We start from the raw sequence: 21,852 nt of genomic DNA, 5'->3' as shown, positions 1-21,852 counted from the left end.
TTAAGGAGTAGAAATTTTTAAGGAGTAGAATTCATTTTGAATTGCAGAGGTCTAGATAGGTAACTGGTAGGCATGTTTTGATGGTATTTATCCAGTAGTGTCTCTATTTCTCTTAAAACTTAATGTATTAGCCAGGTGTAGTGGCACATGCCTGTAGTCCCAGCTACTCAAGAGGCTGAGGCTAGATCACTTGAGCCCAGGAGTTTGAGGTTACGGTGAACTATGATTGAAACCTAACATAGACTCTAACTTAATTGATGTCGTTTTTTACTCAGAGGTTTATTTTGGATTCAAAGCTCTTAAATATCAATTATTTTAAAAGAACATTCTTTGATATGCTATACAAATACTATAAAATTAAAAGATATATAAATCACCCTCAACAGGCCCTTTCTCCTTTGGGGACTCAGTGAATGGCAGGTATTATTTTATTATACATACAAAGAAGTAGCACTGTGGAATTTATATTGAATGTTGAACCTTGTGATATGTACATATTGACCCCTCAGAAGGGCTTAATATTAGGACTCTGCTTGGATTCCTGGTTAAGTTTTAATACTTCTTTTTTGTAGAATCCCAAAACAAAAGAGCAGATTGAAAACCTGTTACGGAATGGGATGAACAAGGAGCTGCGAGATCGTCTTTGTTGCCGAATGACTTTTGGGACTGCAGGACTTCGTTCTGCCATGGGGGCAGGGTTTTGCTATATTAATGACCTTACAGTAATACAGTCAACACAGGTAAGTATTAAGAGTGTACTTTTGACTGGACATGGTGGCTCATGCCAGTAATCCCAGCAGTTTGGGAGGCTGAGGCGGGGGGATCACGAGGTCAAGAGATCGAGATCATCCTGGCCAACATGGTGAAACCCCGTCTCTACTAAAAATACAAAAATTAGGTGGGCATGATGGCGTGTGCCTGTAGTCCCAGCTACCCAGGAGGCTGAGGCAGGAGAATCGCTTGAACCTGGGAGTCGGAGGTTGCAGTGAGCTGAGACCGCGCCACTGCATTCCAGCCTGGCAACAGAGCGAGACTCTGTCTCAAAAAAAAAGTGTACTTTTTCTCAGTCTTTTTTTTTTTTTTTTTGGCTTTATAAATTAGGTAGTGCAATTCTAAACGCACACACACACAAAACTTTATTTCCCAGAAGTTACTGTTATGTAAGTAAAAACTGTAGACTCATTTCTGACCTTTAGTCTTGCCCAAGATTTTAGAAGTCATTTATGTATCTTCATGGTCACAGACTGACTTTCTGATTAAGCGTTATTTTGGTTGCCATTGTCAACTTCTTAACAATGTTGCTTTGCATTTGAAACCAAGAAATGTATATTAGCATATCCAATTAATACAAAGAAACAAACTTAGATAGAAGAAAATAATTACTCATTTTGGCATATGGCCATTTATAAAGGTTAACCAGAGTATTTGGAAAATTTAGTTGAAAATATTTTCCTTTATCACATATCCTTTATGTGGTTTTCTATATCCACATGAGAGTTAATATTAGTTGTGTAATATGATATAATTTGTGTTACTTCTCTCCATTGTTATGCAGCTCACTCTAGAAACAAATTGCTTCTTTTTGCAGTGAATCATCCTGTTTCAAATAACTATACTTTTGAGGCCAATAATGTATTTAGCTTATACTAAAAATAGTTCTGGGCTAGAGAATTGTTCAGTAGACATAATTCTAATTGATACTCCCAAACAGTAAATCATCTTTAACCTTATTCTGAGAGAATTCTCTAAAGCCAAGGCCTAATGCAGGGGTAGGAGAGAAGGAATGACAGGATGGTTACATAGGTAGGATACCTGCCCTCCTTCCTCACCCACACCTCCCCCTATTCCTCAACCAGAGATGCTTTAGTTCATTCTTTTCTTATACATTTAGTCTCTTCATATGCTTTGATTCGAAGTGAAGATTTCTTGACTTTACAAAAAGGGGTGGGGGAGGTGTTTGAAAAACAATTTCTACAGAAGTGCACATTTTCACTGGATTTGGGATTCCATGGTGTGAAGTGGAAAAGCTGGATGGAATCTGATTCTTAAGCCCTAGCCCTTTTCAGACTCTATTAGGTTGGTGCAAAAGTAATTGAGGTTTTGGTCATTTTTTTAATGGCAAAAACTACAATTACTTTTCCACCAACCTAATACATATAGGGAAATAAGATGCATTCTGATAGCAGAGATTAATATGAGGGCCTATGAGGTTTTAGGATAGTATCATCATGAGAAATAAGTTGTTGAATCCAGCTGATATACTAAGCATGCACTCACTCATAGCTTATAGGTTGGGGAAATTAATTGTACTTGAGAGACGCAGGCACCAGAAGTCACTGGGACTTTGTTTGGTGCTACCACATACTTATTTAGCAGTGCCTGCCATATAATAGGTCTTCAATAAATCAGTATAACTTAGTTTTAGTTGAATGAATGGCCTTAGGCATGACATTACATGGAGCTTTAATCTTATTGTCTCCTATTCTTAAAAGAAATATTGAAAGAGACCAAATTAGAAATGGTGTCTGCGTTTCTTTCTTTTCAGGGTGTTAGGATTACATGTCCCATCTTTTATGTGGAACTAATTTTAAAGGACTGTAATAATATAAAATGTTAAAATGTTATTTTTAGATATTAAAGTATTTATTAAAGTTAACAAATAATTGATGAGATAGTTAAATGGTTTTAGTTTGTCATTGTGATGTTTTCAATATGAAATACTTTATTTCATTATTTTGTCATCCATGACTGCAAATTTTCCTAGTCTATGGTGTTATTTTTCTGTGAGATTTTAAAACCAAAGAATTACAAATGGGATCAACCATCATAAGAAATGTTCTAGTGAAGAACTGTGTTGCTGATTAAAAATGTTTACATCATAAATAGGTCAAATCTTTTGGTTAACTTCAATCATATGATCTAGCAAGGACTTAAGACAATTAAAATTCTGTTTTCTAGAGCCTTCAGACAAGAAACAATTTATGTTGGCTCTTCTAATCTTTTTTTTTTTTTTAGCTTATTGACGCTCATGTTTCTTCTGCTTTTCCTAATGTTTTACTTATTGTATTGGATTTAGTGGTTTAGTAGTGGTTACTAAATCGGTATTTCCATGGTATTAAATGTGTCTGAAACTCCAGGACATGTTTGTCATCTTACATTTCTGGATTGAACAGTATTGCTCCCACACTGGTAAACATGGGCATAAAGGCAGAAGCCACTTCCCTAGCAGCCAGTCAGTTGCACAGCAAACATAAAAATAAGAGATTCTGAGTCATATGAAATGCAAGCATCCATTAGAACTAATCTTTTGTGTTTATTTGCTTCAGGGGATGTACAAATACCTTGAGAGATGTTTCTCAGACTTCAAGCAGAGAGGCTTTGTGGTTGGGTATGACACTCGGGGTCAAGTAACTAGCAGCTGCAGCAGCCAGAGGTACAAAGTTAATTGTTTCAAAGATTAAGTTGAAATAGAATAAAACATATTTAAAACATTTTTTTGTCCAGTAGTAGGATTTCTGAAACAGTAGACTGTCAGATAGAAATGTGATCACATGCTAATATTTACTTTAAAGCTGAAATAGAAGAAAAAGTGTCTCAAAGAAAAGCTTTAGATTTTACAGAAAGAAGTAAAAATTTAAAATATTTAGAGTTCATATTTAGAATGACATCATAGCTTATAACTTTAATATTTTGGCAAAGGCACCGGGTAGTAGTAATTATGTAGCTTATATTCTCATTATATGCCTATTAGATTAGTTTTAGGGTGTTTTTATAAATAGATAATCATGTAGTGATATCTTTCTTCGGGGGTAATAATGCATATTGAGTTTATCAAAGTCTCTTATATCACTTTTTCCATTCTTTTTGCCTTTTGCAGATTTTATTTCTTAGTAAAAGAGCCATCAAAAGATGAATGAGGGAAAAAGAGGAAATTGAAATATCAATTATGTTAGTTGTTAAACTGTTCTTTTAAAAAAACTTATTTATTTAAAATTTTCCAATTAGGGCATGAAGTTTAAATAATCAGTGATTATAAGAAAGGGCTATATTAGGATACTGTTTATTCAGACTAATTATAATATGAAACATTTATGTGGAAGGTTGGTTTTTAAAAAGTATGGTAGGCAAAGGACTAAGTGAAATCTCTCTTTTTTTAGGCTTGCTAAACTCACTGCTGCAGTCTTGCTGGCCAAAGATGTTCCTGTGTACCTTTTTTCAAGATATGTTCCTACACCTTTTGTAGTAAGTGTGTTGTGTTGGTGATCATATAGCTTGCTGCTCTTGAAAACATTTCTTAAATCAACTAGGATTCAAATATTTTTTGTGCATGTAGTTCTGTATTGAGTAATATAAGGGACCAATGGAAGGAAAACAAATTTTGCTTTGAGTTTATTTTCATTCAACAGACATTTGTTAAACTTAGCTAAGAACTTGATCTATAAAAGTTGACAAGTCTACAGTTATAGTGGAATATGTTAATATCTTCTTTCAGAAATTGATTCATTGGGCAGACAAAAATGATGAAGGATAGATTTGAACACATTGTTAACAGGCTTGATCTGGGTGTGTGTGTGTGTATGTGTGTAAAAATTCTCTATTGAGTGAGAATAGGATTTACATTATTATTAAGCAGAATCACAGTCTCAGCAAATGCCAAAGAACTGCTTATCAAGCCATATACCTGGACCCCATGCAATAAAATCAGAAATAAAAAAGCCCATAAATCCTCCCCTGTTTGGAATTTTTAAAACACATTCATAAACTATTCATGGATTAAGGAAGATAACATAATGCAGATTAGCAATGACAGACAGTCCTTGCTTTGCACGGAGCGTGGGGGCTATAAAGACAGCTGTAGAAGCCAAAACCATGCCAAGTGATCTTAATCATCAATGAGAAAAATTATGACTGTTCCATGACCTTTAACATTTTTTTTTGCCAAAACATTAAAAACACTCTTACTCTTGGTTAAAAATGTATAGGGAAAAGAAAAAACAATGATAAAATGAATGTTTATTTAGTACATTGTAATTTAAAACGCTAAGAAACATTGATAACTAAAGTACTTTATTTCTTTGTAAAAAGAACTTATCAGGAGGCCAGGGGCAATGTCTCATGCCTGTAATCCCAGCACTTTGGGAGGCCAAGGTGTGTGGATCACCTGAGGTCAGGAGTTTGAGACCAGCCTGACCAACACAACGAAACCCCATCTCTACCAAAAATACAAAAATTAGCCAGGTGTGGTGGTGCACGCCTGTAATCCCAGCTACTCAGGAGGCTGAGGCACGAGAGTTGCTTGACCCTGAGAGGCAGAGATTGCAGTGAGCTGAGATTGCTCCGCTGAACTCCAGCCTGGACAGCAGAGCAAGACTCCATGTCAATAAATAAATTAATTAATAAAACTTATCAGGAGATAAACAGAGCTTGCTTCTTGTGGTTATAATTTATTTATATTACAAGCAAGCATCTTTTCTGTGCCTTGGCAAATTGTTAATAACCTTCTGAGTTTGGATTCACTTCCAGCATCTTATCCTTTGTTAATTTCAATGTCGTGAAATATCTCTGGGAGTTCCTTTAATATGAAGATTTTTTTGTTGGTGTCACTTCCTCTGGGACATCTTCATCCTCCTCATTACAGCCTCGTTCCTCGTTTAATCCATGTGTTCCCCTTCACTACACTTCCCTGGTAGTATGTCTAAAGTCTCTTGAATGGCAGCAGTGTCAGCATTCCCACTTATTTTTTCTATAACTCCATTTATGTTTAATTCAAATTTCTCTCTATTATTACTCCTTTTTGTTTCTTTGCTGCACTTTCACCTTTGTTGGCCAATTCCCACTTTCCATTATCCATTTTTGTACACTGTCATGTGGGTCTATTATTGGGAGAAAAGGAGGCAATAGAGCCACATGTTTTGCAGTTTGTGTGAGCGCTAAGTAACAGATGCTCAGTGACCAATCACTGACACCCTTTTGAAGAGTGATACGATTGATCACTCATCATGATGTGGCTGTGTTATAAATGTAGGGATGTGTGGACTGAAGAGTTAGAAGCCAAGTGTGTACTTGATGCAGTTATGGTTAATATTACCATGGTAACTGAAATTTGAACGTGTTGTTGGGAGACTGGAGCTATTTTAACAAAAGCATAGTATCAGTAATTTTGTGTATAGGAACTGAGCAAAGCAAGGACTGCCTGTAGGTATTTAAAAGTGAGCAATAATGAAAATAATACATAGCAAAAATTATGGGATATAACTAAAGCCCTACTTAGAGGGAAATGTATAGCCTTAATGAATATATAAGGAAAAAAAAGATTTTAAAATAATAAGTTGGCTTTCACTTAACATGTTTGTGCTAAAACAGAAGAAATCCAAAAATGTAAAAGGAAGGAAATCTTATAATAAAGGTATGAGGAAAAATCAAGTAAATAGAAAATAAAGAGGGTATCAACAAAAGCAATATCATACTATAATGCTTTTCCTGTTATTTAATCAAAGTTATTCTCATGTCAAATGTGTAAATAGCTAGGAAGCAAAATGGAATTATGGTGTTATTTATTTTTCAGCCATATGCAGTTCAGAAGCTCAAAGCAGTTGCAGGTGTGATGATTACTGCCTCTCACAACCGCAAGGAAGACAATGGATACAAGGTAAACCTTGGACTCCTGACCTTTGCTTATCTTATAGTTCATCTTTTTTATTCAAATAATATGTGTTGAGTATGTTTTCTATACTGGAGAGCAGAGCTAGACATTGGGAACAGAAAGTTAAAAACACTGAGGCTGGTCTTCAAAGAATGTGTATCCCTAATGGTATTTATTACTTCTCAATGTGTACAATTACAAAAATGTCTTCTTTAGTTCTTTTATTCTTAATTGTCCTTGATTTCTCTCTCCCTTCCTAAATCCATCCTCTCTACCATTTCATAAAGTCACATTGCAGCAAGTACTTGAAAAATGAATCGGAGTTTTCAACAACAGAACCAGAGGAATGATACCTTATCCTCACTCTCCTCTCTGACTTTCTGCTGGAGCTGCTTCTTGGCCACAGGATTCCACCTGATGGGTCAGCCTCTGTGACAGAAAGCAGAATGGAGAAGGGTGAAAAGTGGCTCTGGAGGGGAAATAGAAGAATGCAGCACAGTATTGAACCACCATTTGGGGCTTCTGGGTGGGTGATAAGCCTGCGTTCTTGTATTTGTTTTTCTTCTTATGTTGGAGGACTGCAGACATACCGAGCTCTGTTTTACTGGCAGAAAGATTTAAATGCTAATCTAAGATTTTGGCCCTGGCCAGCTAAGTGAAGAATAGTATTACCATTCATAGGGACAGAGAAGAAGCGTGATTAATTCAGTTTGGGACATATTAAGTTCAAGGTGTTTGGGTCAACCAGGTAGCAATGTCCTATAGGTAGTTGGATATATAGACTTGTAGCTCAGGGGAGAAATGTGGACTTAAGTTATAGAGTTGTGGGTCACCACACATGTTAGAGCATATAAGATTATTTGGACATCCTTTACTTGCATGAGTAGCCCAGAGAGAGTATAGAGCAGAAAGGAGAAAGGTCAAGAATGGATCCCTAGGGAATATCAACTTTAAAGGAAGAGAAGAAGAGAAGCTGGAGTTAGGAGAGTCTTCTACAAATTCTATGTCTAAAATAGAGGTTGAATATGTTTACCTCTGCCCATATCATATCCTCTACCATCACCATTCTAAACCATTGTTGTCTTCTTTTGAAAGACTAAACGAGATTGGTGTCATAAAAACCAAAGAGATAAAAGAGTGCAAGGAATTATAGGTCCACTGTCAAAGAAAGCCAAGAACCCACATCTCTTCTCTGATCATCTGACTACATAGCCAACTGCCTACTTGATACATTGGGATGTCTAACAGACACCTCAAAATTAGTGTCTCTAGAACAGAGTTGTTGATTCCCCCACAACATATACACCTAAGAGTAGTCCTCCTTCAGTCTGTTATCTCTGTAAATTAACATTACCACCCACCCAAACAAAAACCAAGGATCATTTTTTATTACTTCCTTTCCCTAACATTTTATCTACTAATAGGTTCTAGAGATGCTATGTCTAAAATAGAAGTTGAATACGCTTACCTCTGCCCATATCCTCTACCAATCATCATTCTAAACCATTGTTGTCTTTTATCTGAACCTAAGCATCCTAACTGGTCTCTTCCCTGCTTCCATTGTTCTCCCTGCAATCCATTCTCCACAAAGCAGACAGATGATCTCTTAGAATATGAACTTTCCTGCTTAAAGTTCTTCAGTGGCTTCTTATTCTTTTGATAAAACCCAACCCCCTTGCCTTGGAGCTTATAAGTCTGCATAATCTGCCTCATGCCTGTTTCTTCATTCCTTCCCTTCCTGCGCTCACTGCATTCCAGTCATACCGCTGCTCCCTTCTGTTCTCCAGCTCCTCCAACATAGCAAGCCCTTTCCCACCTCTGAGACTTTACAATTGTTTTGTCGTCTGCTTGGATTGCTCTTCCCCAAATCTTGCCAACTTGCTTATTTTTATCCTTTGGGTTCCTACTCAGATAGTGCTTCCTTGAAGGATCTTCCCTGGCTACCTTATCTAAAATGGCTTCCATCAGTGACTCTTTCTTGCCATCTTATTTCTTTCACAGAACTTATCACTGCTTCTTCCTTTTTTTTTTTTTAAGAGATGGGGTCTCACTCTATTGCCGAGGCTGGAGTACAGTGGTATGATCACTGTAGCCTCAAACTCCTGAACTCAAGGTATTCTTTTTTTTTTTTTTTTTTATACTTTAAGTTCTAGGGTACATGTGCACAATGTGCAGGTTTGTTACATATGTATACATGTGCCATGTTGGTGTGCTGCACCCATTAACTCATCATTTACATTGGGTATATCTCCAAATGCTTTCCCTCCCCCATCCCCCCACCCCACAACAGACCCCGGTGTGTGATGTTCCTCTTCCTGTGTCCAAGTGTTCTCATTGTTCAATTCCCACCTATGAATGAGAACACGTGGTGTTTGGTTTCTTGTCCTTGAGATAGTTTGCTGAGAATGATGGTTTCCAGCTTCATCCATGTCCCTACAAAGGACATGAGCTCATCCTTTTTTATGGCTGCATAGTATTCCATGGTGTATATCTGCCACATTTTCTTAATCCAGTCTATCATTGTTGGACATTTGGCTTGGTTCCAAGTCTTTGCTATTGTGAATAGTGCCGCAATAAACATACGTGTGCGTGTGCCTTTATAGCAGCATGATTTATAATCCTTTGGGTATATACCCAGTAATGGGATTGCTGGGTCAAATGGTATTTCTAGTCCTAGATCCTTGAGGAATCGCCACACTGTCTTCCACAATGGTTGAACTAGTTTACAGTCCCACCAACAGTGTAAAAGTGTTCCTATTTCTCCACATGCTCTCCAGTACCTGTTGTTTCCTGACTTTTTAATGATTGCCATTCTAACTGGTGTGAGATGGTATCTCATTGTGGTTTTGATTTGCATTTCTCTGATGGCCAGTGATGATGAGCATTTTTTCATGTGTCTGTTGGCTGCATAAATGTCTTCTTTTGAGAAGTGTCTGTTCATATCCTTTGCCCACTTTTCGATGGGGTTGTTTTTTTCTTGTAAATTTGTTTGAGTTATTTGTAGATTCTGGATATTAGCCCTTTGTCAGATGAGTAGGTTGCAAAAATTTTCTCCCATTCTGTAGGTTGCCTGTTCACTCTGATGGTAGTTTCTTTTGCTGTGCAGAAGCTCTTTAGTTTAATTAGATCCCATTTGTCAATTTTGGCTTTTGTTGCCATTGCTTTTGGTGTTTTAGACATGAAGTCCTTTCCCATGCCTATGTCCTGAATGGTATTGCCTAGGTTTTCTTCTAGGGTTTTTACGGTTTTAGGTCTAACATTTAAGTCTTTAATCCATCTTGAATTAATTTTTGTATAAGTTGTAAGGAAGGGATCCAGTTTCAGCTTTCTACATATGGCTAGCCAGTTTTCCCAGCACCATTTATTAAATAGGGAATCCTTTCCCATTTCTTGTTTTTGTCAGGTTTGTCAAAGATCAGATGGTTGTAGATGTGTGGTATTATTTCTGAGGGCTCTGTTCTGTTCCACTGGTCTATATTTCTGTTTTGGTACCAGTACCATGCTGTTTTGGTTACTGTAGCCTTGTAGTATAGTTTGAAGTCAGGTAGCATGATGCCTCCAGCTTTGCTCTTTTGGCTTAGGATTGACTTGGCAATGCAAGTTTTGGTTCCCTATGAACTTTAAAGTAGTTTTTTCCAATTCTGTGAAGAAAGTCATTGGTAGCTTGATGGGGATGGCATTGAATCTATAAATTACCTTGGGTGGTATGGCCATTTTCACAATATTGATTCTTCCTATCCATGAGCATGGAATGTTCTTCAATTTGTTTGTGTCCTCTTTTATTCCGTTGAGCAGTGGTTTGTAGTTCTCCTTGAAGAGGTCCTTCACATCCCTTGTAAGTTGGATTCCTAGGTATTTTATTCTCTTTGAAGCAATTGTGAATGGGAGTTCACTCATGATTTGGCTCTCTGTTTGTCTGTTATTGGTGTATAAGAATGCTTGTGATTTTTCCACATTGATTTTGTATCCTGAGACTTTGCTGAAGTTGCTTATCAGCTTAAGGAGATTTTGGCTGAGACGATGGGGTTTTCTAAATGTACAATCATGTCACGTGCAAACAGGGACAATTTGACTTCTTCTTTTCCTAATTGAATACCCTTTATTTCTTTCTCCTGCCTGATTGCCCTGGCCAGAACTTCCAACACTATGTTGAATAGGAGTGGTGAGAGAGAGCATCCCTGTCTTGTGCCAGTTTTCAAAGGGAATGCTTCCAGGTTTTTCCCATTCAGTATGATACTGGCTGTGGGTTTGTCATAAATAGCTCTTATTATTTTGAAATACATCCCATTAATACCTAATTTATTGAGAGTTTTTAGCATGAAGGGCTGTTGAATTTTGTCAAAGGCCTTTTCTGCATCTATTGAGATAATCATGTGGTTTTTGTCTTTGGTTCTGTTTATATGCTGGATTACATTTATTGATTTGCGTATGTTGAACCAGCCTTACATCCCAGGGATGAAGCCCACTTGTTCATGGTGGATAAGCTTTTTGATGTGCTGCTGGATTTGGTTTGCCAGTATTTTATTGAGGATTTTTGCATTGATGTTCATCAGGAATATTTGTCTAAAATTGTCTTTTTTTTTGTTGTGTCTCTGCCAGGCTTTGGTATCAGGATGATGCTGGCCTCATCAAATGAGTTAGGGAGGATTCCCTCTTTTTCTATTGATTGGAATAGTTTCAGAAGGAATGGTACCAGCTCCTCCTTATACCTCTGATAGAATTTGGCTGTGAATCCGTCTGGTCCTGGACTTTTTTTGGTTGGTAGGCTATTGATTATTGCCTCAATTTCAGAGCCTGTTATTGGTCTATTCAGGGATTCAGCTTCTTCTTGGTTTAGTCTTTGAAGAGTGTATGTGTCCAGGAATTTATCCATTTCTTCTAGTTTATTTGCATAGAGGTGTTTATAGTATTCTCTGATGGTAGTTTGTATTTCTGTGGGATTGGTGGTGATATCCCCTTTATCATTTTTTATTGTGTCCATTTGATTCTTCTCTCTTTTTTTCTTTATTAGTCTTGCTAGCGGTCTGTCAGTTTTGTTGATCTGGATTCATTAATTTTTTGAAGGGTTTTTTATGTCTCTATCTCCTTCAGTTCTTCTCTGATCTTAGTTATTTCTTGCCTTCTGCTAGCTTTTGAATGTGTTTTCTCTTGCTTCTCTAGTTCTTTTAATTGTGATGTTAGGGTGTCAATTTTAGATCTTTCCTGCTTTCTCTTGTGGGCATTTAGTGCTATAAATTTCCCTCTACACACTGTTTTAAATGTGTCCCAGAGATTCTGGTATGTTGTGTCTTTGTTCTCATTTGGTTTCAAAGAACATCTTTATTTCTGCCTTCATTTCATTATGTACCCAGTAGTCATTCAGGAGCAGGTTGTTCAGTTTCCATGTAATTGAGTGGTTTTGAGTGAGTTTCTTAATCCTGAGTTCTAGTTTGATTGCACTGTGGTCTGAGAGACAGTTTGTTATAATTTCTGTTCTTTTACATTTGCTGAGGAGTGCTTTACTTCCAAGTATGTGGTCAATTTTGGAACAAGTGCGATGTGGTGCTGAGAAGAATGTATATTCTGTTGATTTGGGGGTGGAGAGTTCTGTAGATATCTATTAGGTCCGCTTGGTGCACAGCTGAGTTCAATTCCTGGGTATCCTTGTTAACTTTCTGTCTCGTTGATCTGTCTAATGTTGACAGTGGGGTGTTAAAGTCTCCCATTATTATTGTGTGGGAGTCTAAGTCTCTTTGTAGATCTCTAAGGACTTGCTTTATGAATCTGGGTGCTCCTGTATTGGGTGCAAATATATTTAGGATAGTTAGCTCTTCTAGTTGAATTGATCCCTTTACCATTATGTAATGGCCTTCTTTGTCCCTTTTGATCTTTGTTGGTTTAAAGTCTGTTTTATCTGAGAGTAGGATTGCAACCCCTGCCTTTTTTTGTTTTCCATTTGCTTGGTAGATCTTCCTCCATCCCTTTATTTTGAGCCTATGTGTGTCTCTGCACGTGAGATGGGTCTCCTGAATACAGCACACTGATGGGTCTTGACTCTTTATCCAATTTGCCAGTCTGTGTCTTTTAATTGGAGCATTTAGCCCATTTACATTTAAGGTTAATATTGTTATGTGTGAATTTGATCCTGTCATTATGATGTTAGCTGGTTATTTTGCTCGTTAGTTGATGCAGTTTCTTCCTAGCATTAATAGTCTTTACAATTTGGCATGTTTTTGCAGTGGCTGGTACTGGTTGTTCCTTTCCATGTTTAATGCTTCCTTCAGGAGCTCTTGTAGGGCAGGCCTGGTGGTGACAAAACCTCTCAGCATTTGCTTGTCTGTAAAGGATTTTATTCTTCAATTATGAAGCTCGGTTTGTCTGGATATGAAATTCTGGGTTGAAAATTCTTTTTTAAAGAATGTTGAATATTGGCCCCCAGTCTCTTCTGGCTTGTAGAGTTTCTGCCAAGAGATCAGCTGTTAGTCTGATGGGTTTCCCTTTGTGGGTAACCCAACCTTTCTCTCTGGCTGCCCTTAACATTTTTTCCTTCATTTCAAGTTTGGTGAATCTGACAATTATGTGTCTTGGAGTTGCTCTTCTTGAGGAGTATCTTTGTGGCGTTCTCTGTATTTCCTGAATTTGAATGTTGGGCTGCCTTGCTAGGTTGGAGAAGTTCTCCTGGATAATATCCTGCAGAGTGTTTTCCAACTTGGTTCCATTCTCCCTGTCACTTTCAGGTATACCAATCAGATGTAGATTTGGTCTTTTCACATAGTCCCATATTTCTTGGAGGCTTTGTTCATTTCTTTTTATCCTTTTTTCTCTAAACTTCTCTTCTTGCTTCATTTCATTCATTTGATCTTCCATCACTGATACCCTTTCTTCCAGTTGATCAAATGGGCTACTGAAGCTTGTGCATTCGTCACGTAGTTCTCGTGCCATGGTTTTCAGCTCCATCAGGTCATTTAAGGACTTCTCTACACTGGTTATTCTAGTTAGCCAGTCGTCTAATCTTTTTTCAAGGTTTTTAGCTTCTTTGCGTTGGGTTCGGACTTCCTCCTTTAGCTTGGAGAAGTTTGATCATCTGAAGCCTTCTTCTCTCAACTCGTCAAAGTCATTCTCTGTCCAGCTTTGTTCTGTTGCTGGCAAGGAGCCGTGTTCCTTTGCAGGGGGAGAGGTGCTCTGATTTTTAGAATTTTCAGCTTTTCTGCTCTGTTTTTTCCCCATCTTTGTGGTTTTATCTACCTTGGTCTTTGATGATGGTGACGTACAGATGGGGTTTTGGTGTGAATGTCCTTTCTGTTTGTTAGTTTTCCTTATAACAGTCAGGACCCTCAGCTGCAGGTCTGTTGGAGTTTGCTGGAGGTCTACTCCAGACCCTGTTTGCCTGGGTATCAGCAGTGGAGGCTGCAGAACAGCGAATATTGCTGAACAGCAAATGTTCCTGCCTGATTGTTCCTCTAGAAGCTTTGTCTCAGAGGGGTACCCGGCTGTGTGAGGTGTCAGTCTGCCCCTACTGGCGGGTGCCTCCCAGTTGGGCTACTCGGGGGTCAGGAACCCACTTGAGGAGGCAGTCTGTCCGTTCTCAGATCTCAAACTCCGTGCTGGGAGAACCACTACTGTCTTCCAAGCTGTCAGACAGGGACATTTAAGTCTGCAGAGGTTTCTGCCGCCTTTTGTTTGGCTATGCCCTGCCCCCAGAGGTGGAGTCTACAGAGGCAGGCAGGCCTCCTTGAGCAGTGGTGGGCTCCACCCAGTTTGAGCTTCCTGGCTGCTTTGTTTATCTACTCAAGCCTCAGCAATGGCGGGCGCCCCTCCCCCAGCCTCGCTGCGGCCTTGCAGTTCAATCTCAGACTGCTGTGCTAACAATGAGCGAGGCTCTGTGGGCATGGGACCCTCCGAGCCAGGCTCGGGATATAATCTCCTGGTGTGCCGTTTGCTAAGACCATTGGAAAAGCACAATATTAGGGTGGGAGTTACCCGATTTTCCAGGTGCCACCCCTTCCCTTTGCCAGGAAAGGGAATTCCATGACCCCTTGCGCTTCCTGGGTGAGGCGATGTGTCGCCCTGCTTCGACTCACACTCGATGGGCTGCACCCACTGTCCTGCCCCCACTGTCCAACGAGCCCCAGTGAGATGAACCCGGTACCTCAGTTGGAAATGCAGAAATCACCCATCTTCTGCGTCGGTCATGCTGGGAGCTGTAGACTGGAGCTGTTCCTATTCGGCCATCTTGGAACCGCCTCTGCTATCCTGAACTTAAGGAATTCTCCAGCCTCAGCCTCTTGAGTAGCTGGGGCTATAGGCGTGTACCACTTACCTGCCTTTTTTTTTTCCTTCTTACCTCCCTCCCTCCATCCCTACCTCCCTCCCTACCTCCCTCTCTTCCTTCCTTCTCTTTCTCTTTCTTTCTTTCATTTTATTTTATTTTTATTTTTTAAGACAAGGTCTTGCTCTGTCACCAAGGCTGGAGTGCAGTGGCACAATCACAGCTCACTGCAGCCTCAACCTTCCAGGTTCAAGCAATCCTCCTGCCTCAGTCTCCCAACCACAGGCATGAGCCATCATACCCAGCTAATTTTTTTATATTTAGTAGAGACAGGGTCTTGCTATGTTGCCCAGGCTGTAGGTCTAGTTTCTTTATGATGAGTTATCTTATTTATTTGACCCTTCTCACCCCCATCCCCTAAATGTAAGTTCGTAGGTAGAGAGACTTAGTCTGCCTTGATATTCATTGCTGTTGAACATATTTGGCACATAGTGGACCCTCAAAGATATTTTTTCCTTAATATGTAAGCACAAGGTTAAAAAGTGAAACAGTAAAAAGTATCTGTCCCATCTCTGTCCCCTAGTACAGTTTCTCAGAAGCAAATACTGTTTCCAGTTTTCATTTCCGTTCAGGGATAGTCCACACATATATAAATATATATGTGTTTGTCACTTCTCCATCTTTTTCTCCATAAATGGTAGGGTACTATATAATAGTGTTCTCTGCCTTGCTGATTTCACACAACAATATGTCTTACAGACTGTCTTTTTCTTTCTCCCTCTCCCTTCCCTTCTTCTCATTCTATGTGTATGTATGTGTATATATATATGTATGTACATGTATATATACACACATATAGATGTACATATATACACATACATGTGTATATATAGTCAATATGTATATTTTAACCTTGTGCTTGTATATTAAGGAAAAAAATATGTATGTGTGTGTGTGTGTATGTGTATATATTTGTATATGTGACATTGTATTTTTTGGAGAAGCTCAGGAATACAGAGGGCTCCTCTGTCAGAGAGTGCAGTGAGCCGTGATCACACCACTGCACTCCAGCCTGGGCTACAGAGTGAAACTCTGTTTCAAAAAAGAAAAAAAAAAGAAAATGAATGTAGAAGAATGTTTATTGTGGCACTGTTTATACATAGCAGATGATCAGAAGCAAAGGAAATGTTCATCAATAAAGGATTGATTACATAAATTATGGTTCATCTATATAGATTTTTAAAGATGAATGAAGCAGATATACATATGTATGAATGGCATGAATATATATACATATGAATGATATGAATATATATATGCATGAATATATATGCTTTATTCATAAAATTAATTTCATCTATGTATTTTTTAATGTGATTACTAGAAAATTTAAAATTTTATATATGGCTTGCATTTGTGGTGCACATACTTCTTTTGGGCACTGCTGATCTGTAGGATAGATTTTTAGAGGTGGAACTTTTGGGTTTTTTTGTTTTTGTTTTTGTTTTTTGAGATGGAGCCTCACTCTGTCACCCAAGCTGGAGTGCAGTGGCACGATCTCAGCTCACTGCAACCTTCGCCTCCCAGGTTCAAGCAATTCTCCTGCCTCAGCCTCCTGGGTAGCTGGGACTACAGGCGTGCACCATAACGCCTGGCTAATTTTTGTATTTTTAGTAGAGACAGGATTTCGCCATGTTGGCCAGGCTGGTCTTGAACCCCTGGCCTCAAGTGATCCTCCTGCCTCGGCCTCCCAGAATGCTGGGATTACAGGTGTCAGCCACTGCACCTGGCCTAGAGGTGAAACTTCTGGATCAAAGGGAATATGCAAAGAAAGTTTGCATTCCCTATTCAAGGTGGTCATACCATTTAGTAACCTCATCAACAACATATGACGGCCTTTATCCTGTATCTTCCATGATTGTATTATCAAAGCTTTTAATCTTTGCCACTCAGATGGGTGGAAATGTTATTTTTAATCTGTACCTGTCTTATGAGTGAGGTTGAGCATCTTTTCATGTATTTATAAGATATTTGCGTTTCCCTGAGAAGTCTGTTAAAGGATTTTTTTTTTTAACAAACTTTATTTTGTAGAGCTGTTTTAGATTCACAGCAAAATTCAGTGGAGGGTTCAGAGATTTCCCATATACCCACTTGTCCCCACATATGTGTTAACAACATCCCCCATTAGAGTGGTACATATGATGAGCCTACATTGACATGTCATTATCACCCAAAGCCCATAGTTTATGTTAGGGTTCATTCTTCATTTGTACATTCTTTGCATTTTGACAAATGAATAATGACACGTATCCACCATTATAGTATCATACAGAGTATTTTCACTGCCTCCGGAATTCTCTGTGTTCTGCCTGTTCATCCATTCCTCCTCTTTAACCCCTGGCAAACACTGATCTTTTTACTGTCTCCATAGTTTTGCCTTTTCCAGAGTATCATGTTGTTGGAATATACAGTATATAGCCTTTTTAGATTGGCTTCTTTCACATAGTAATTCCCTCCATGTCTTTTCATGGCTGGATAGCTCATTTCTTTTTTAGCACAGAAGAAGAATATTCCATCGTCTGGAGGTACCACAGTTTATTTCTCCATTCACCTACTGAAGAACATCATAGATTCTTCCAAGTTTTGGCAATTATGAATAAAGCTGCTATAAATATTTGTGTGCACATTTTAGTATGGACATAAGTCTTCATTCCTTTCAGTAAATACCAAGGAGTGTGAGTGCTGAATCATATGACAAGAGTATGTTTAGTTTTGTAAGAAACTGCCAAACTGTCTCTAAAGTGGCTATACCATTTAAAATCCCTACCAGCAATAAATGAGAGCTCCTGTTGCTCCACATCCTTGTCAGCATTTGCTGTTGTCAGTGTTCTGGATTTTGGCCATTCTAATAGGTGTGCAGTAGTATCTCATTGTTGTTTTAATTTCCATTTTTCTGATGGCATATGATGTGAAGCATCTTTTCATACACTTCTTTACCATCTGTGTATTCTTTCGGTGAAGTGTCTGTTTTGCTTTTTTATTGTTGAGTTTTAAGAATTCTTTATATATTTTGGATAACAGTCCTTTTTCAGATACATCTTTCGCAAATATTTCTCCCAGTTTGGCATGTCTTTTTATTCACTTGGCAGTGCCTTTCGCAGAGCAGAAAATTTTATTTTCATTTTAAATCCAGCTTATCAATTCTTTCTTTCATGGATCATGCCTTTGGTGGTGTACCTAAGAAGTTATTGCCAGCTGGGCACGGTGGCTCACACCTGTAATCCCAGCACTTTGGGAGACCAAGGCGGGTGGATTGCCTGAGGTCAGGAGTTTGAGACCAGCCTGGTTAACATGGTGAAACCCCATCTCTACTAAAAATACAAAAAATAAAATAAATCAGCTGGACATGGTGGCAGGCACCTGTAATCCCAGCTACTCAGGAGTCTGAGGCAGGAGAATCGCTTGAACCTGGGAGGCGGAGGTTGCAGTGAGCCGAGACTGCGCCATTGCACTCCAGCCTGGGCAACAAGAGCGAAACTCCATCTGAAAAAAAAAAGTGATTGCCAAACCCAAGATCCTCTAGACTTCCTCTCATCATATCTTCTAGGAGTTTTATAGTTTTGCATCTGTTAAACTATTTGCTCATTATTCTTTTGCTGTTTCTTATTGATTTATGGGAACTCTTCATATGTAAAAAGTAGCTCTTGGCCATCTGTTTTGCAGACATTTCCTCCCAGTCTTCTTGACTTTATTTATGATATTTTTCCATGCATGATATTATGGTATTTTTCCCATTTGAAAACAAAGTTATTTTGGCATTTGTATTGGTATCAATATTTTATTTATATATTAATTTAGAAAGGCTCGATATTTTAATAATTGAGTCTCTCTATTCAAGAATAGGGTGTGTCTTTCTATTCTTTCAAGACTTCTTTTAGATTCTTTAGTAGCATCTTAAACATTTTTTCCAAGATAATTAAATCATTTATTGAATATGGATGATACACAAGCTTCATTCCTGTTTATAATTTTATCTGGTAACATTATTCAATTTAGATACATTGCATAGTATGTGTCAACAATCATTTTTATAACCAATAATTCCATGATTTTGCTTGGGTAATCCCTTTTAATGGTGAAGTTCAGGTCACAACAGTAATTATCAGTTCACCTACACCGAGGTTTCTGAAAACAATGATTTCTCTACCCAAGCAAGTTCTACATAAACTCCAAATAGAACCTGGCATCACCCTGAAGGAATTCTAACTTCACACTGTTGGGGAAATTTACCAAGATGGCTTCAGCGTAGACTAACTTTACACAGCACATTAAAAAAAAAAAAGACATTTATTCAGCATCATGATCAGACTATTACATTTAGCAATCAACAGCATGGGTGCAAAAAAAAAAAATCCATATTAAAACTCTTTGTTGGAATGCTTTGCACTTTCCACAGAACAGGAACTAAAATAACTTGTTATACAATTTGTCAGAAATACAGTCCTCGAGTTTTTTGCCCATACACATGAGTATTTGTCTAAAATATGTCTTCTTTGTCGCAGCTAGGCCCTGCCACCACTGTGCTTGGCTGAGTTCACAGATCTGTTGTAACCTATAGCTTCCCTTTCACTTCTCTGGCTCTCCTCTCATGCTAAGCTTTATTTCCTGGCAGTAATTAAAATCTGCTGCTGCTGCCATAGCTACTGCTGCTATTGGAACCACCATAGCCACCTTGGTTTCATAATTAGTCAAGTATTGGCCTCCACCACCATAGGGGCCAGATCTTCTGCCTCCAAAGTTTCTTCCCTTCATGGGTCCAAATTTTTTTTTTTTTTTGAGATGGAGTCTCGCTCTATTGCCCAGGCTGGAGTGCAGTGGTGAGAGCTCGACTCACTGCAAGCTCTGCCTCCCGGGTTCAAGCAATTCTCCTGCTGCAGCCTCCCGAGTAGCTGGGACTACAGGTGTATGCCACCACACCTGGCTAATTTTTGTATTTTTAGTAGAGACGGGGTTTGTTACATTGGCCAGGCTGCTGTTGAACTCCTGACCTCAGGTGATCCACCCACCTCAGCCTCCGAAAGTGCTGGGATTACAGGCGTGAGCCACCACGCCTGGCAGGGTCCAAAATTTGAAGACTGATTGTTGTAATTGCCAAAATCATTGTAGCTTCCACCACCTCCAAAATTGCTTCCATCATTACCAAATCCGTTATAGCCATCCCCACTGCCACCATATCCACCACCACCATGGCTGCCACCAAAGCCACCACAACCACTGAAGTTTCCTCCACAACCAAAGTTGTCCTTCCCACCAAAACCACCTCCACGACCACCACCAAAGTTTCCAGAGCCACTTCGACCTCTTTGGCTGGATGAAGCACTAGCCATCTCTTCTTGCTTTGACAGGGCTTTCCTAACTTCACAGTTCTGGCCATTCACAGTGTGGTATTTCTGAATGACAGTCTTATCCACAGTCATGGTCATCAAAGGTTACAAAGACAAAGCCCCTTTTCTTGCCACTGTCTCGGTCAGTCATGATTACAGTTGCTTCATTTTTTTTCCATACTGTTCAAAATAATCTCTTAGGTGATGTTCTTCAGGGTCTTCTTTAATGCTACCAACAAATGTCTTTTTCACAGTTAAGTGGGCACCTGGTCTTTGAGACTATTCTCTTGAAACAGCTCTCTTTGGTTCCACAACTCTTCCATCCACCTTGTGTGGCCCTGCATTCATGGCTGCATCCACCTCCTCCACAGTGGCATATGTGACAAACCCAAAGCCCCTGGAGCACTTGGTGTTTGGGTCTCTCATTACCACACAGTTCATGAGCATTCCCATTGCTCAAAATGGCTCCTCAGGCTCTCATCGGTTGTTTCAAAGCTCAACCCTCCAATAAAGAGCTTCCTCAGCTGTTCAGGCTCTTTAGGAGACTCTGACTTAGACATGACAGCAGGGGGAAGGAGACTTTAATGATGCTTCCTCAGCAGCATCCACGGGCAGAAAGGAGTAAGCTGACCTAAACGTTTTTTTAAACTAGATTTTTCACACATTTTTTAACATTTATTCCTGGACATATTTTGTTGCATAAATTTTTATGTTACTATATCAGATAGGAATGCTTTCTTGTGCAGATTAAGTAAAACCAACAAAAGTGGCTTAAGCTGATAGGAGTTCATTTTTCTCACGTAACAAAACGTCCAGAGGTAGGTGGCCACAGGCATGGTTCTGTCACTCCATGATGTCAGGCTTTGTGTCTCTGCAGTTTTTCTGGCCTTACCCTCAAGCATGGTCATCACATGGTGGTTGCTGTACCTCCAGGCATCACATCCACAGACAAGGCAAGGAGAAGGGGACAGAGAGAAAGAATAGGATTTTTTTTTCTTATGTTTTATAAATTTTCACGTAAGCTTTCAGGACTTATGGAGAGAATCTTTTTTGTGGCTTGAAATGTGGGAGCATCCCTCCAGAACAGTTTTGTTTGTTTTAAACATTCTGGGTTTTCAGCCCCCGCCTGGCAGCCGCCCCGTCTGGGAGGTGGGGGGCCCGTCTGCCCGGCCACCACCCCGTCTGGGAGGTGTACCCAGCAGCTCATTGAGAACGGGCCATGATGACGATGGCGGTTTTGTCGAGTGGAAGGGGGGTAAGTGTGGGGAAAGGAAAGAGAAATCAGATTGTTGCTGTGTCTGTGTAGAAAGAAGTAGACATGGGAGACTCCATTTTGTTCTGTACTAAGAAAAATTCTTCTGCCTTGGGATGCTGTTAATCTATGGCCTTACCCCCAACCCCTTGCTCTCTGAAACATGTGCTGTGTCCACTCAGGGTTAAATGGATTAAGGGCGGTGCAAGATGTGCTTTGTTAAACAGATGCCTGAAGGCAGCATGCTCCTTAAGAGTCATCACCACTCCCTAATCTCAAGTACCCAGGGACACAAACACTGCGGAAGGCCGCAGGGTCCTCTGCC

At 39.3% G+C, this 21,852-nt stretch overlaps 1 protein-coding gene and 1 pseudogene across 1 annotated transcript in view; one reads left to right on the top strand and one right to left on the bottom strand.

The window, feature by feature from the left end:
* Nucleotides 1-21,852, top strand: part of PGM2L1 (phosphoglucomutase 2 like 1) — a 68,274-nt gene that overhangs the window by 23,266 nt on the left and 23,156 nt on the right. Inside the window, exons 2-5 of the mRNA XM_003814679.6 lie at nucleotides 573-740; nucleotides 3,327-3,433; nucleotides 4,158-4,242; nucleotides 6,566-6,649. Coding sequence (XP_003814727.1) covers nucleotides 573-740; nucleotides 3,327-3,433; nucleotides 4,158-4,242; nucleotides 6,566-6,649 — 444 coding nt within the window. The remainder of the gene's footprint in view (nucleotides 1-572; nucleotides 741-3,326; nucleotides 3,434-4,157; nucleotides 4,243-6,565; nucleotides 6,650-21,852) is intronic.
* Nucleotides 18,071-21,099, bottom strand: LOC106635292 (heterogeneous nuclear ribonucleoprotein A1-like; annotated as a pseudogene).

The sequence above is a fragment of the Pan paniscus genome, chromosome 9 (genome assembly GCF_029289425.2).
Source record: "Pan paniscus chromosome 9, NHGRI_mPanPan1-v2.0_pri, whole genome shotgun sequence".
Lineage (NCBI taxonomy): Eukaryota > Metazoa > Chordata > Mammalia > Primates > Hominidae > Pan > Pan paniscus.
This window is presented reverse-complemented; position numbering and strand designations above follow the sequence as displayed.